This window comes from Helianthus annuus, chromosome 16 (genome assembly GCF_002127325.2).
Source record: "Helianthus annuus cultivar XRQ/B chromosome 16, HanXRQr2.0-SUNRISE, whole genome shotgun sequence".
In the NCBI taxonomy this organism is placed as follows: Eukaryota; Viridiplantae; Streptophyta; class Magnoliopsida; order Asterales; family Asteraceae; genus Helianthus; species Helianthus annuus.
In genome coordinates this window covers 119638948-119656012 of record NC_035448.2, presented here as the reverse complement: position 1 = coordinate 119656012, position 17065 = coordinate 119638948, and the positions used below count along the sequence as shown (strand labels likewise).

Genomic DNA, 17065 nt, shown 5'->3' with positions numbered 1-17065 from the left:
GAATTTTTGTCCAAATTAAAAAAAAAATTGTGTAAAGCAAGCTGCAATGACAAAATCATATTTATACTTGATCCATCTCAAACAAAGCTGGACAAATCAAAGAATACCTTCTAGGCTTCTATATGGCTTGTCTTAAAAAAAGTTCCAGGCGCTCCGAGGCGTTTGGTCCCAAAAGCTGAAGCGTGACGCTTTATTTACAACCAAAACCTGCTTATCTCCCTTCTATTATACATATAAACCTATTTATCAAGTTAAACATTCATAAACCTCCTAAATCCCACCTACTCTAATTTTGTGACAACTGGCACAAGACCGGTAACTCCCGTACACTTTAATTACTATTTAATGATTACAATTATGTGCATAAATGTCAACATTGACTGATTAGATGCTAAACAAGTGAATTCATGCACGTTGTATACTATAAAATATTGCTTTATGCATAAACGAGAGCGTTGCGTCAGAAACACTAGTAAACTCACCGGTAAGACACTGTGTCAGCAGAACTGCAGAAAGCAGTGAGATGTTGGAATTAGGGCCTAGGTGTAGGTCCAACGACAAGACTACATTAAAACCCGAGAGTACATACAAGGGTTAATATATACACATTACGGAAGCAAAAAATAAGCACTAAAAAGCACCCGAAACGCACTTTAAGTGCAGAAATTTACATAATTCAGCTATAATCAGCATTTTGGCACTGGAATATTATGCCAAAATGTCGTTTTATTATCCAGAATATTTCCCTAGGTGTTGGGAATTGAAAGGATACAAAAAGGGTACATAAAAGACACTAAAAAGTGTAATTCAGCACTTTAACGAAACGGTGTCTAACCGAACAACCGGACTTTATTCGGAACATAAAAATACCGTCATTGACATTGTTTTTCTTTTTCTGAGCCAGTTAGGGTCCCCGAATAACCTAACACCCGCCACAAGACACTACACTCTAGTAACTAACTTAAGGGTCCTACTTAACTAACTAATACTTAACCTATTTAGTTAGAATCCAACCCCAAACACCCCCCCCCCAATGTAACCGATCGGGCACCACCATAGGAGACACACATGGTCCTTGATGGATTATTTTAATCACCTTGCCTATTATCTTGACAACACAATATCCTTTGGTTAACTAGGGAAGTTTTGTCTATAAGAACAAGCACAAGTCCATCATAACTTACACAACACTTGAACAAAAAAGTCAACTCTCCCTCTCTCTCTAGATATCTCGGCCGAACACCAAGCCCCACTCACCACCATTTTTCGATTTCAATCTTCCCATTCCAAGCATATACAAGTGTGAAGGATCACACGTAAGGAAGCTCGGTGCACTCGGATTGCCAAGGACCTCTCTACGGCGCTTTTAACCACCCGTTTTTCGACTAGTTTCTTCCCTAGCCTCGAGCTAGTAGTAAGTGACTCTAAACGCCTCCTTGATCTATTCTAAAGTGGTTAATAACAATTTTGTCGGTCGAAAACCATGAACATATAAGATCATAAACTAAAAGTCTACTAGAAGAATGAACAAGATGTTTAATAGATGAATAATTGTGTAAAACTTGTGAGACTTGTTTTATTATGATTATTTAGTGTTGTTTTATGCTAGTAGTAGCTCAGATCGTCATCTAACCCGGCTAAGTCTTGTTCATGTAACATGACCTAGAGTATGTTAAAGTGTGAGAGTGGTTAGATGAAGAACACTACTACATGGTAACATGAACTTGTGTAAAAACAATTTTTCTTATGAAATGGATTTCTAAACTAGTAGATCTAAGGATCTACAAGTGGTATTTTCGAAGAACCAAGTGTCAAATGAAATCATGTTTTTAGAGCCGGATCTTTCCTAAACAAAGGTGATTTTGTGAACACACGAGTGTGTAGACACTTGTGTAACAAGAAGTTTTGACAAAGAATTATTTTTGTAATTTTTAACAAGAAGTTGTGGAAATGTATTTTCTTTAAAAACGAGATTCTCAAGAAACCGAGTGGATTTATAAAAAGATCTACTAAAAACATGGGGAAAGTTGCTACATATTTTAGATAAACCACAAGTTCATGTGTTTTGCGATTTATATCTATTTTGACTATTTTGATGATGAAACTTTGTTGATTGATGTTGGGAAAATTATTGATTAAATTTTGAAAAGAAAATGATACGCTAGAAAGCGTGGCCACCTCCATTTACAGAGGAAACTCTGGCGAAATTTTTCCAGAAATATAACACTTGGAAATACTTCTACGACAAGTGTTAAGAATATATTTTTAACTTGCTTTTCCAAATAAATTTCGCCATGATTTTTGTTACAAACTTTCCAAGTGTCGGAGGTGGGTTTTCGTAAACGAAACTTGTTAAATATATATTTAGAATATATATATTTCATAGTAAAACGCTTGTGTAAATTTATGATAAGTATGTATATTTTTGAGAGAAATATATATATATATATATATTATATGATCACCAACTTTTGTGCTAAGTGTATATAGTGTGTGCTAGTGTATTAAGACTTAAAAATACACCAAACACTCATGAGGAGTATAAACATAAAAATACACTTACAATATACAAGATACATAATTCGGGTGCAAAGTGCAAAACACGAGATACTTATATTAATTTGTGAGAAAATAATATAAGTAAGATACTTAGTTAAAAATATAAAATATTTTTAACACAACAATACGAATACAAAAGAGAGTAACTGTACTTGTGCGACGCAAGTCTAGTGACTAACGTTAAGAAAACGCGTATAGGTCACGACGCTAATTAAGCAAATCCGGTGAAGTTTACGACGCACAGGAACACAAAGTTGTGAGTTCATGCTCCCCCTTTTCTCTTAACTGTTTTCAGTTTTATAACTTCGGGGGTGAAATACATGTTACAAATATTTTTATGCTTAACAAATGGTATGATAACCAGAAGCACACTTGGTGAGAACGAGTACCAAGTGTGATGTGATATAAGAAAATCAGAAGCACACTTGGTGAGAATGAGTACGAAGTGTGATGAGACATAAGAATACAAGAAACGCACTTGGTGAGAACGAGAACCAAGTATGATGCGTTATGAGGAATGATACGAGAAATCGTGTCACGAATAGGGTACCATAAGCACCATTAATCAACAATATACCTAGACCGCAGAACAAAAGGTTAGATCTAACGGGTGTTGGGCAGCCACACTCTTGGTGAGAACGAGTACCAAGTAGTGCTTTTGTGTCTCAGAATATGCCAAATAGAAAAATGCCTAAGGTTTGGTGACTTCCTATGTCGTGTCACATGTTAATGGCTTTGCAACCCATTAACAATCCTAAAACTTACAAAAATATTTTGTATACATAAAGATTCATACCATACTAAAACTTGAATTAAAACTTGAGTACGTGGGGTACTCAAGAAGACGGGAATTATACTTGAGTACGTGGGGTACTCAAGAGAAACGTGAATTATACATAAGTACGTGGTGTACACCTGAATACTTGATTTATATATGAAAACTTGATTTTTATACATGACACAAACTATGTTTTCATATAAAGTATACAAACGTGAGATACAAAAACTGCATGAATTCACACCAACATTATGTTGACGTTTTTCCAAAACTCACATGTATTTCAGGTAACTGGGGTGGATGTGCGCGTGGTCTTACTCATGCTTGTGGAAGTCGCTTTGATTATCGTTAAATAAAGTTGTAACTCTTAAGACAATATGTTATCTCGTGTTGTAAACACTTGACTTATGTTTTCAGTAATGTAATGTTTGAAGTTATTTTGAGCATGTAGTATGTTTTCCTTTCGTATGCAATGAGAACCTTTCATGATCACACCTCGTGCTTCCGCCGCAGAAAGGGATATGACAAATTTTGATCAATTTTGAACCAGAATCACATAAGGCACAATTTTTGCCCCTGGTGTATTTCCCTTTGCACCTTTTAAACCAAGCAACATGGTTGCACCAAATTTTATTGACAACTAAATGCTCTAACTTATTATAAGGTGAATAAGTTAAAGGTAGATCCAAGTATAATGTGGACCTCCAATGAACAATGGAATCATACATCCTACAATAATGATCCTAACCGACCAGCATCACCACTCGGCTCGATCACAAACACGACTTTCGATTATAACCGAATCATCACCAAACCTAAACTATACTAATCTATATAATTGAGTAAAGAGTAAATTACAAAACTCGTCCTTTATGTTGACACCATATTACAAAGTATGTCCTTTATCTTCAAAAAGTACAAAAAACGTATTCGATATTTGCAAACCCTTGCACATTATGTCCTTTAACCCTAACTCAGTTAATTTTCATGGTTAAATTTAATCAAATGGACCCCACATTAGGGTATTTTGGTAATTTTACCCTAAATACTAAAATAAATGATCAACAAAAATAATAAAAAAATATTTTAGAAAAAATTATACATACACACATAAACACCCCTACTTCTCTCTTTCTAACTACCCTACCACCACCATTTACCCCAGTGGCGACCACCACCTACCCAACCACCCACCTGCCACCACATAGCCAACAACACACAGTAACAGATGCCGGAGGAAAACCCTATCTGCATCACACACTACCAGACTCCACTAGTGTTACAACCCAATCGCAAAACCCACCACTGTCGAGCCCAATCTACTGCCGGACACACCCAATCGCAGAACCAATGGCGGCGCTCGTACGGACCTCCGTCCCTACCACCACCGGCGATTACCGGACACACCCAATCGCAAACTCCATGGGGGCGCTCATACGAACCTCCATCCCCACCACCATTGATTTTTTGTTAAGTTGAAGAAATAAGCATTGGATCTGATTTTCTGTTATGATGAAGAAATGGGCTAAAAAATACATAATTTTTTATTGTTTTAACACACAATTTAACCCCCAATATCTATGACATTATTCACAGAAAATGTAATTTCTTTGAATTCATGATAAAATGTTTCACAGATAGGAGACCCAATTTTGAAATCTTTGAATTTGACTCTTTGTGTGTGGATGTGTGTTAGGGAAGATAGGTTTGTTGCTAAAGTTTTTGGTGGAATAGGGTTTAATGTTGGTGGGTTGTCATATGTATATATGAACGAGGAACAGGGGTTTTAATAAAAGGGTAATAAAAGGGGAATGTAAAAGACAATAATGCCCTCACATGGGTCTCATGTGACTAGATTAAATTGTAAAAATAAACTGAGTTAAGGTTAAAGGACATAACGTGTAAGGGTTTGCAAACATCGAGTACGTTTTTTGTACTTTTTAAAGATAAAGGGCATAGTTTGCAATCTGGTGTCAACATAAAGGACGAGTTTTGTAATTTACTCTTAGGTAAACTTGAAGACAATTCCAATTACAATTTCCAAATCACATCATAATCACTACAATTCCTCACGAATGATACCTAAAAACAGAACTAATATGACACGAATGATTGAATGAAGCAATTCAGAAGCACAAACACACCTTCTCATTCATGGAATTACACTTGGAGTTGACGAAGGCATCAGCGTCAAACTTATCGGACTTGAAGATATTGAGATTTTCTTCGAGCTTAGGGCCGGTTTCCTTGGAGCTACTCTTTGCTCTCTGTTTCCTTTGTATATATAATCTATAATTAGTGTGCATGAGCAAACGTTTGTAATACATAGAAATAAAGCCGTGATCATAGCTAGTAATACAAATCAAGTAACGAAAATCACAAAGCACGACATCGTTGTATCATGTATGTGATCGAGAATTGACCTGTTATTTTAGGTTTTTGAACAATGATAGCAAGATAAAGCCGTGAAAAACAAAGATTGATGGATGAAATAGTTGCAAAAATTAAGAAGAGGAGTAGTGAAGATAATAGTACAATAACAGCAGGAGGCAGAGATGGCACCAAGAAAACCTACTTGTAACGCCGCCACCGATTACACTCGTAGCAATTGACGATACACCTTCCGCATCTCGTTTGGTAAAGCAATCAGCGGAGATCAGACGGTGAAGTAAGCGGTGGTCTCTTTCTCCCACATCCTCTCATTCAGCTACCATCGCAACCACACGACACTGGTCTTTCTACTCGGTTGTCTTCTCCCATTTGCATTCCAAAATAGAGAAAAGAGTTTGTGTAAAATGCTGAAAAAAGAGTACTATTTGGGAGAATACACCGACATATGTAGACAAAAACGGAGAAGTGGGTCGGTGCTGAAGCCGCCGACTTTCTCTTTTAAGAGTAAGTAGAATGTTGGTAAAAAAAATATATATTATGTTGTATATAAAAGTTCTAATTAAAATATAGAAATTTCGTTCTTTGTTTATACTTCTAACTTTTGTTCTTTCTCTTGGTGCATCCAAGTTGTAAAAAAACAAAATACAAGAAGACAAAAACTAAGTTCAACTAAAATAAGAAATTTAAAAATAAAATGTTGGAGAGAAATCGAATAAAGATTGTAAAGTAAAATTAAAATTAAATATCAAGTTCAATAAAGAACATACGATCAGTTCATTGTAAACAAATAAAACCTAAATCCAAAAACAACAAACCAAAAATTGTTTTCCAAACGACCAAAAATAAAACCTAAATCCAAAATCAACAAACCAAAAAATGTTTTCCAAACGATCAAAATGTTAATGTTATAAATTTCTCTTTTTTTTCCTTTCCAAAATAAGTTTATTTTATTAAACATATAAGGTCATCCAATAAAATTAGGAGAGAGACAAGCAAGTTTTAGAAAAAAACACTATTTTGATTAAAAAAATGTGAACGGCCAAGACAATTAATCCCGAGAACTCTCGCGGCCCCTACTGTACCAAACGGGGTACTCCGAGAGTAACCCGAGTCCACCACCAATTTCGGGGAAAACCCGGTAACCCACTCGTCCGTAGGCACTATTTTGATAAACTGTTTTCAACTACACCAAATAAAATTAGGAGAGACGAGCAAATTTTAGATATAAACACTATTTTGATAAATAGTTTTTCAACTACACCATTTTGATAAATATTTTTTCCACCTACACTCATTTAGAAAAAAAAAAAAAAAAACTCCTAAATATCACTCACAAAACTCGTGTCATATATCAAGGTTTTGGTGCTGTTCGATAAATGATTCCGGTGAAGTAGTTTGAAACGAGAAGTGTTCATTGGGTTGTGTTCACGGCATGGTCGGATTTATGTTCTCTTCAACTTGTTAATCAGTAAACACAAGCCAATAAAGACTTCTCATTTGAAACTACTTCACCGGAATCATTTATCAAACAACACCAAAACCTTAATTAAAACACTTATCGAACAACACCAAAACCTTAATTAAAACACTAATCTCATTTTAAATACAATATTTCTCTACAATTTGTTAAATAAGTTGAAAAAAGTAACATGTTCCTTGGTAAATCAAGAAATATAAAAAATAATTTGTACCAACAGAGAGATCGAATCTGATCCATTTTTTAATGGGTCACACTTGGAAACTGATGAAGTCAATCTAGTCTTAGCAGGTTGGGTTGGGTCATAGTTGCAAACCATCAAATCCACACTGCTTGTAAGTGAGCGCTTGCTTCCTTGGGCTTATCGCTATTGCACAATCTATGGATACCTGCAATGCAAACATCATACACATATTTTAGACCTAGGTTGACCGGATCGATGCATTCGGATTTCGGGTGACACTATATATTTTTGGACGACAATCCCTATAAATGATCGCCTGGGCACCTATAATCGGTAAGCCGAAAAATCATAATTTTTGTTTAGAGGTTCATCCCATTTCAATTTCTGTTCTTTTCAAAGTCTATAGATTCGTAATTCAGCCACATACCTCATTAACCAATTATAAATTTACATCGAGATAGTTGGTAAACGGCCAACAAGCTGCGCCGCTACCCCTTTTTGAATAGCAAAACTAAATTTGAGAATCCATTAGAACTTAAATTTGAAGGTCCCTTGAAGAGGAAGGGGGAAATCACTCTCAATCATTAAATTGAACACCAACTTTGTTTTGTTTACAAACTAGTAATAAAGCCCGCGAGCGTTGCGGCGCGGGTTCATCGCAAACATTGAATGAATTAATCCAAGCGTTATGTGATGTGTTAACCATATGAAAACGCGCATTTTGACGTATTAGACTGAACTCAATGCAACATATATAAGCATTGTGATTTGATCAAACTGTAAAGTAAGTTAAATTTATACCATATAGTCATAATGTATTATATATGACCCGGCTTATACATAGAAAACGTAACGGGTATAAAGGAAAAACTGACCACGTATAATCAAAAGGGATAATTACAGGTTTTTTTGAAGAAAAAAAAACCTTTCAATAAAATTACATAGACTGACTCCGCTTTAAATAAAATTTATAACGAAACGTAGTACTTGATAAGCAACTTGCAATGGTATATTAAGAGTGTAGAAAACACAATATTGTGATATTAAAAAAAAACAAAACGACTAAAAAGCTGATGGTGAATTCATAATTTTTGAAACGGGGGCAAAATCATATTCTTTTAACTAAGGGCAAAATCGTAATTTTTAGCTTGGGGCAAAATCAAAAAAATTTTTTTGAATTCGGGGCAAAGATATATAGTAATTTTTAGCTGGGGGTAAGTGTAAAATTTTTTTTTGGAGTTGGGGCAAAGATGTAATTTGGAACTGATGGGGCAAAAGCGTATTTTTATTTTTAGCTGAGGGCAAAAGCATAACTTCGAGCTGATGGCAAAGTCGTAATTTTAAAGCGGGGATAAAATCGTAAATGAAGTGGGCCAATAGGGGGAGTGCCAGACAGCTGCCTGGCACTGTGCCCTTTACCGCCATGCCGGCCAATAAAGAGCCGGAACTGTTCCCGGCTTACGTAAGCAGCTTGAAATTGTATGTATAGGGAATTCACACTATTTGCCTTTGCACTTCTGAGTAATTCTACCCTAGTCCGTATGTTCCTGCCACCTGTGGTTTACTCACAAGTCGCGACTAGTACTCGAAGGCTGGCATCTACCTCTGCAGCTCGGCTCTAACCTCCGTTCCACGCTACAGTATCTGATTTTGGTTTATCACCTTTAATATTTGATTAGGATATTATTTTATAAATGATATTTATATCGGTTTTTTTTATTAAAAATAGTTAACAATACTCAAAACGAAAGTCGTTATCAACCAATGAAAACTAGCTATGAACAATTACAAGATGTGGTTTTTTTTTTCTTTCAACTAACATTGTACTTCTAATATTTATAAACTTATTTGGTTACCCGACACTCCAAAAAAATCCGTAAGTCGAGTGAAAAAATAGTGACACCGATGAAAAAAATTTCCTAGATCTACCACTGCGAACGCCATGCTTTTAGCATGTTTTGATGGCGAACGCCATGCATTTAGCATGTTTTGATGCAAATGAAGTTTTTTTTTGAACGGCAAACTACTTTTTCTTCATCACCAAAAAAAAAAGTGTATACAATTTATTTATCACCAAAAATGTATACAATGCTTGATGGGAATGAAGTGTCATACACAAGTTACATTCAGTTATTTGATTAGCAGATGGGTAATTATAGTTTAACGTAACTAGATCACATGTGAATAGCCAATGATCTCTAGATCAAGTGGTGGAAGGTTTGCATTTCTTTTGAGAGATGCAAGTTCAACTTCCACTTGGTGCAGAGAGCGGCATTGGTGGCCAATGATAGGAGACCTAGGGAAACCTGGGTTCGATCCTTAAGCCAAACGGGTTTTACCGGTAATTTCACCGCCGTGCCTACGGGCGGGTGGATTACCAGGTTTTCCCCGGAATTGGTGGTGGACTTGGGTTACTCTCGGAGTACTCCGTTTGGTCCAGTGGGTGCCCCGAGAGTGCTAAGGTTTGATTCTGTTGGCCGTTCAAATAAAAAAAAAGATCACATGTGAATAGGAATAATAAAATAAGGGTCCTAATAATCCCACATGGTAAAATCTAATTCTAACATGGTGTATACGGGCGGTATAAGGTTATACGGCCCGTATAGAATAAAATGAACCGACAAAGGCAATAAGATTTTAGTGTGGTCGTATATCTATTATACGATGCTTTTATACGAATAAAATGAACCGACAAAGGCATATTATTTTGATATATCGAATTATGTTACGAGTTTGTAGTTAAACGTACTAATAATGTTTAATAAGTTTCCACTTTGTAAAACGATAAATATGTGATATGATTATGATAAACACTACGACAACAATTATTAAACAAACAACTTTACATCTAAACATAAGATTAATATTTACAATGTTTTACATCTAAAACAAACTAAAAGATAAATTTTTACAATGTTTCAAACATAAAATACTAAAAAAAAATACAATAAGCAGCTACGACGATGGTGGTGGTGGTGCAGCGCCAGCTCGTGGAGGTAGGGGCGCGCCAGAATGTATAGCCATAATCGCCTCGACCATCCACTATACACCCCCCCCCCCCCGACAGTAGCTAAATCTACCCGTACGGCAGCTACATCCGACTCGACCTGAGCGAGTCTCTCCTCTACCCCCGGTGGAGTCGTCACACGAGGTCTCACGCTCCGTCGATCTTATGGGCGATCACCGTGTACATCCTACGCAACTACCTGCGATCTATCGACGGCAGCATCAACCGCCCCCTGTACCCCGTGTCCCCCGGCCTCGCCTCCTCCTTCCCCCTCTCCCTCGCCTCCCTCCCCCCGGCTCCCTCACCCCCGTGACCCTCATCCTCACCATACGACCAAACCACCCCGTGACCCCCGACCCAAACCCATCGCCCACGTTGTGGCCCTCCCAACCGATGAATCTGGAGTGATACGGTCATAGCCTTCGCCACCTGCGGGGACAAGACGTGAGGGCAATGCTTCGCCAGATGGGTGACGAAGCCCCCACAGCTGATGTGGGTAGAGATACGCTTAAAAGCGTACTAGGTGAAGTATGCAGCCAACTTGTACGCCAAGTTGCCCCCCCCCCCGCGCCGGTAAGTAAGTAGTGCAATTAGAATAGGTCACTTTGGGTGACCCACTCCCTGCTATCATGACAACCGGCGATACATCGATGTAGGTATCGGTGTAACGGGTCGTAAAGGCGACTCGCCCGCGCCTTCGGGGATCGCGAACTCTCCAGACCCAACAGTGTGCCACCAAGTCCACAGCACGTCAGTAGACGTGCTGATGGGCGCATCCAAAAATGCATGGGACTCTGAGTACTCTTGTGAGTACAGACCCAAGGCAACAGCGAACTCGGGAAGTGTCATCCGGCGACCCTTCCCGCAAAGGGTAAAAGATATCGTGTGTGTCGTCAAAAAATGCTCTAAACCCCCCACCCCGGGTGTCCGTAGATGTAAAAGTACATAAAAACTCTAGAGTAATCTCCACGTGGGCCCGCTCTGCGGCGGCATCAAATAAACGGTCCCACGGGGAGTTAGCTGGCATGAACTCCCGGACCAGACCGATTGATCCAATCTCAGTCAAAAACTCAATATCAATGGTCCGGGGCTTATCCAGCTCCATCTTCCGTAATCTGCCCAAAAACCTGTAGGCAGCCGTATCTCAGGGGATGTTGCGAACAAACTTCGCCACCTCAGTAAAATCGAGTAAAATCTCATCCTCCTCTTGTCCACGTCCCTGACCCTGACCCTGACGTCTACGGGCTGCAGCACCTGATGACTCAGCCATATCGTCTGTAAAAATAACAATCACAACTCAGAAATCATTATACGATTAGCGTTCACGTATTATAGGATTACTGGTCTTGTATACGAACGTATTATACATCTCATATACGATCCGTACACATCAAGTATAGGTTTCGTATATGCACGTATTATACATCTCGTACACGATCCGTAAACATGAAGTATACGTATCATACGTTCAAGTATTATACGCACGTATACGCTACGTACACCTCAGATATACGTTTCTTATACGCACGTATTATACGTCCCATATATGCTAAAAATATAACAACCAAGGAAGAAAATATAAGGATATACGGTCGTATACATTGTGTACGATCGTATATAGCTTGAGTATTCAAGAAGTATACGGTCGATCGTATCTAGCTTGAAAATTCAAGATGTATATGATCGTATATAATGTATACGATCGTATATAGTTTGAACATTCAAAGGTCATACAATCATATACAATGTATACGGTTGTATACTCATGATTATTCAGTTGTATATTTCAGTTTCAATTTTTTTTTCAAATTCAATTATACAATCTTAATCGTTACGCCTATGTACCTATTCGATTTACTATACAAGACCATAATCTAACATGTTACGGAATCTGAAAATATACTATACGAAAACGTACCGTAATAGAAGAACGAGAAGAAAACGTCACAAACGCCGAAGAACGCTATCCAAGAACGATCCGAGAGAAAACCGATAGAACTTTTAGAGAATGATGAGGTCGTATGGTGGATATGAGGTCGTATAACATATTATACGATCTTTTGTACCTGTATATAGGCCGTAAACTGGTATACGACCCGTATACAACTTATATTATTTTTTTATTTGTTTGTATACATCCTATACGATCGCTGTTTTCGTCTTGTATACGAGTCGTATACTCTTATACGGCCCGTATACTATTGAGTATTTTAATTTTTCTTAAATTACAATATGCGGAAGTGATGAAGACACAATCATTATGTGTTAACCTTCATCAATACTATTTTTGTTTTAAACACTTTTTCAACTTCCATTTCAAGAAGTTGCCAAAACATTAATATAACGTGTATATTCATCATTACAAATTGTCAAAACATGAAATAACATTTTAAATTCATAGGCAACCTAAATCCACGAATTCCTTCGTCTTGTATTTATCAACGATCTTATTATATTGGTTAATACGTTCCTGGTAAAAGTAATACCAAATCTCTGCTGGCGTATTCCGTGTCGGTTGTCGCCAGTATCCTGACAGGGTTGGCATTGGATGTTCCCCTTATAATGTGACGTGAATAAAATGGTTCTCCTTGTTAACATGTACAAGCGCGACCGTTTGATGAGGAATACCGTCTTCGGCTGTGTTGAACATGGGAAAAAACGAAGCACAACCTATGTCGCTTAATAAAAGAAAAATGACATTCCACCGGTTCGTTATCAGCAACCCCGTGAAAGGCATTTGTAGCAACTTATCACCAGGTGCTACGCCTATAGAACCAATCTAATGAGTTTCGAACCTCATGAAACTGAATTTAATTTATTGTATTCCATAGGTCGTATTACCGGTTGCACTCACCTATAAGCTCCCGCCGTATTGACAGCCACTCCATCTCATGAAGCGATAAGCCGACCACTATAGATCGAAACCCACAATAACCATCACCCTGCACATTTTGTATGTGATTAAGGTATGGATAGAAGCAAGGTGGAATGGACGGTTTGAAATGCATGAACATATTAAGTTGTACGGCAGGCAGCAAAGGGCTCTTCCATTGATTTTGCCACCTTCTATTTCGTTTTCGAATTCCTAGCGCCTTTCCCAATCTCGTCAATGAACCAAGATGTTTCACTACAATAAATTTGTGACTCGACAAACGAGCTGTGCCTTATAGGTTCGTTGTAAAACTCTTGTGTGCCAATAGGAGGTGAATCACCATACGCGTCTGCCGATGAAAAAAAACTGTGTCTTGAAGGCTTCGTAAACGAATCAACCTTCCTTTGTTGCTGAGCTTCAAAAGGGCATGTTGACCCTCTACCCTGTTTGTTGTACGTTGGCCGAAGTTCAAATATTGGTCGCTCCAGAACGAAACAAACAGGTCTCTATATGGTTTTAACCAGTTTGAATACAAATAATCCATAATTTCTAAATCAAAGTCAAGTGCAGTTAAGACAAGTCAAATAAGTACGATTAATAAACAAAAATAATATAAAACTTACCGTTGCTTGGCAATTTTGATCGTATTCGCTCGTACCAGAAGTTGTAGTCAGCATCGGTCGTTGAGTTAATCAGCCTGCCCCACTTGTAAATAAACTTTTCCCAGCTTTCTTCGGTTTTAAAGCTTGGATTGCAATATTTGGCAATGTTTTGCTGTATGTACTACCTACACAATGAATGTCTAGCCTTGGGAAACACGGTTACACATGGTTCATTAGGGCGCGATCTCTATCCGTTACTATTACACGGGGTTCCGTAACACTGTCTAATGAGTCTTTCAACCTTTGTAGAACCCACGTGAAGTTTTCCTGTTTCTCGTTGTTTATGAACGCATGAGCAATGCAAAACGACATCAACGTGGATGTAACACCGATAATCTAAACTAGGGCATTTTGTACCGATTCGTCTTGTAGGTGGAGTCTATAAGCAACACATGCGGGAAGGCGCGCCACAACATGTTCGAGTCCGGGTGGATGAAGAAAACATCCTTGACCCGTTCGCCGTTTTCAGATGTTCTATGGTTAAAAACAAACCCAACCTTCTCCAACTGGTCGAAAAGTATCTGCATTGAAGTCTCGCCGACTTGTTCCATTCGACCCAATTTGGCCCGAGCATTGTATATGGTGTTTCTTGTTGAGACATTATGGGGGTTCTGTTCTTTAATGGTAGCAAGAATGTCTCGTGGTTTTATGTTCTGATGCGTAAGTTGCTCCACCGTCCTCTCTTCCGCTCTCTTCCGCTGGAGTCAGCCTCATTAGGGACGGATGACCCTCTATATACAAAAAGGGTTCGCGGTTACGTTTAGCTACGTCAACCCTTAGATCCCAATAACGTAAGCTCTTTCTATATGTCCCGGTCAGTTGGAACTCGCAACCGGTTTTCTTGGTCCCGCTACATCTGACCCTGGCTGTTGAGTTGTGCTGGCTGGCACAATCGCACGTAAGCCAAATTTTTAACGACTGACCGCTTGGGGGTTTCTCGTAGATGGTGCGTTTAGTGACGATGGTGTAGCCATTTTCGCGCCCGACTTCTCTACACCACTCCACCAATTCATCCATGCTAGCGAATTTCTAACGAAAACACTTATATGTATGATTAATGATTAACTCTAATGAATAGGATGCTATGTAATATAGTTTTTGGATGATCTAAGATTTTAATAAAAACAACATCGTAAAAACTGTAAAATATTTAACGTACAACAAATAAACATATAATTAAATGTTATACCTGATTGTTTTGAAACTCACTAGGTTCCTGGTCAGCCTTTGGACCCTCAGAAGGTCCACCACTTATGGGAGGAGAATGAAAACTACCGGTTGGCGGTCCACCACTAACAGGAGAGGATTCAAAACTAAAGGGGTGATGCGATGGATAATAACCAGCATAATTAGGCTGAAAGGCATCCAAACTCCAAGTATCCTGACCTGCAACAAACGCAAGATTGAGATCGAATGGAGCATTCAGATCAAACACACCCGGATTGTTATCATAACTCCCCTGATTCGACTCGTTAGTCGAGTCGAGTCAAATCCTAGAACGTCACGCCAAAACGACATTGATAGCGTAAATAATTTGAATACAGAGAGATATAGAAGAAACGAATAGAAGTTGAATGAAAATGAATAAAATTAGAGTCGTTTATATAGATGTTTTTACGGAATATTACATCGTTTCAAACGATTAACACGCGAGTCGAGGAATCTAATGTCGAATCAAAAAACTCGCACGAATATCGAGGAATCTAACGTCTAATCACATAACTTGCACGAGAATCGAGGAATGTAACATCGAATCAGAGAATCTTACGTCTACTCGCACGTGAATCGAGGAATAATACGTCGCGTCAAATAGTAAAAAAAACAATAATTTTATTGTGATTGGACGTTAGATTCCTCGATATTCGTGCGAGTTATTTGATTAGACGTTAGATTCCTTGATATTCGTCCGAGTTATTTGATTCGACATTAGATTCCTCGATTCGCGTGTTAATTGTTTGAAACGATGTAATATTCCGTAAAAACCTCTATATAAACGACTCTAATTTTATTCATTTTCATTCAACTTCTATTCGTTTCTTCTATATCTCTCTGTATTCAAATTATTTACGCTATCAATGTCGTTTTGGCGTGACGTTTTAGGTATTGACTCGGCTAACGAGTCGAATCAGGGGAGTTATGATAACAATCAAGATGACAATCCGGGTGTGTTTGATCTGAATGCTCCGTTCGATCTCAATCTTGCGTCTGATGCAGGTCAGGATACTTGGAGTTAGGATGCCTTTCAGCCTAATTATGCTGGTTATTATCCATCGCATCACCCCGTTAGTTTTGAATCGCCTCCTGTTAGTGGTGGACCGCCGACCGGTAGTTTTCATTCTCCTCCCAGAAGTGGTGGACCGTCCGAGGGTCCAAATGCTGACCAGGAACCTAGTGAGTTACAAAACAATCAGGTATGACATTTAATTCTACGTTTATTTGTTGTACGTTAAATATTTTACTGTTTTCACGTTTGATGTTGTTTTTATTAAAATCTTAGATCATCCAAAAACTATAATACATAGCATCCTATTCATTAGAGTTAATCATTAATTCATACATATAAGTGTTTTCGTTAGAAGTAGAGAAGTCGGACGCGAAAATGGCTACGCCATCATCACCAAACGCACCATCTACGAGAAACTCCCAAGCGGTCAGCCGTTAAAAATTTGGCTTACGTGCGATTGTGCCGGCCAGCACAACTCAAAAGCCACGGTCAGACGTAGCGGGACCAGGAAAACCGGTTGCGAGTTCCAACTGATCGGGACATACAAAAAGAGGTTACGTTATTGGGATCTAAGGGTTGACGTAGCTAAACATAACCACGAACCCTTTCTGTATCCAGAGGGTCTTCCGTCCCTAATGAGGCTGACTCCAGCGGAAGAGAGGACGATGGAGCAACTTACGCATCAGAAGATAAAATCACGAGACATTCTTGTTGCTGTCAAAGAACATAACCCTCATAATGTCTCAACAAGAAACGCCATATACAACGCTCGGGCCAAATTGGGTCGAATGGAACAAGTCGGCGAGACTACAATGCAGATACTTTTCGACCGGTTGGAAAAGGTTGGGTTTGTTTTTTACCATAGAACATCTGAAAACGGCAAACGGGTCAAGGATGTTTTCTTCATCCAC

General features: G+C 38.4%; 1 protein-coding gene across 2 annotated transcripts in view; it reads right to left on the bottom strand.

The window, feature by feature from the left end:
- Positions 1–7304: 7304 nt before the first annotated feature.
- Positions 7305–17065, bottom strand: part of LOC110915102 — a 29036-nt gene continuing 19275 nt past the window's right edge. Inside the window, exon 3 of one of the 2 annotated variants that reach the window (XM_022159735.2) lies at positions 7305–7594. In XM_022159735.2, the coding sequence (XP_022015427.1) occupies positions 7508–7594 (87 nt within the window). In that variant the 3' untranslated portion in view covers positions 7305–7507. Of the gene's footprint in view, positions 7595–10797; positions 11672–17065 lie in introns of those variants that run through there. The other variant, XM_022159734.2, reaches the window with a different exon arrangement.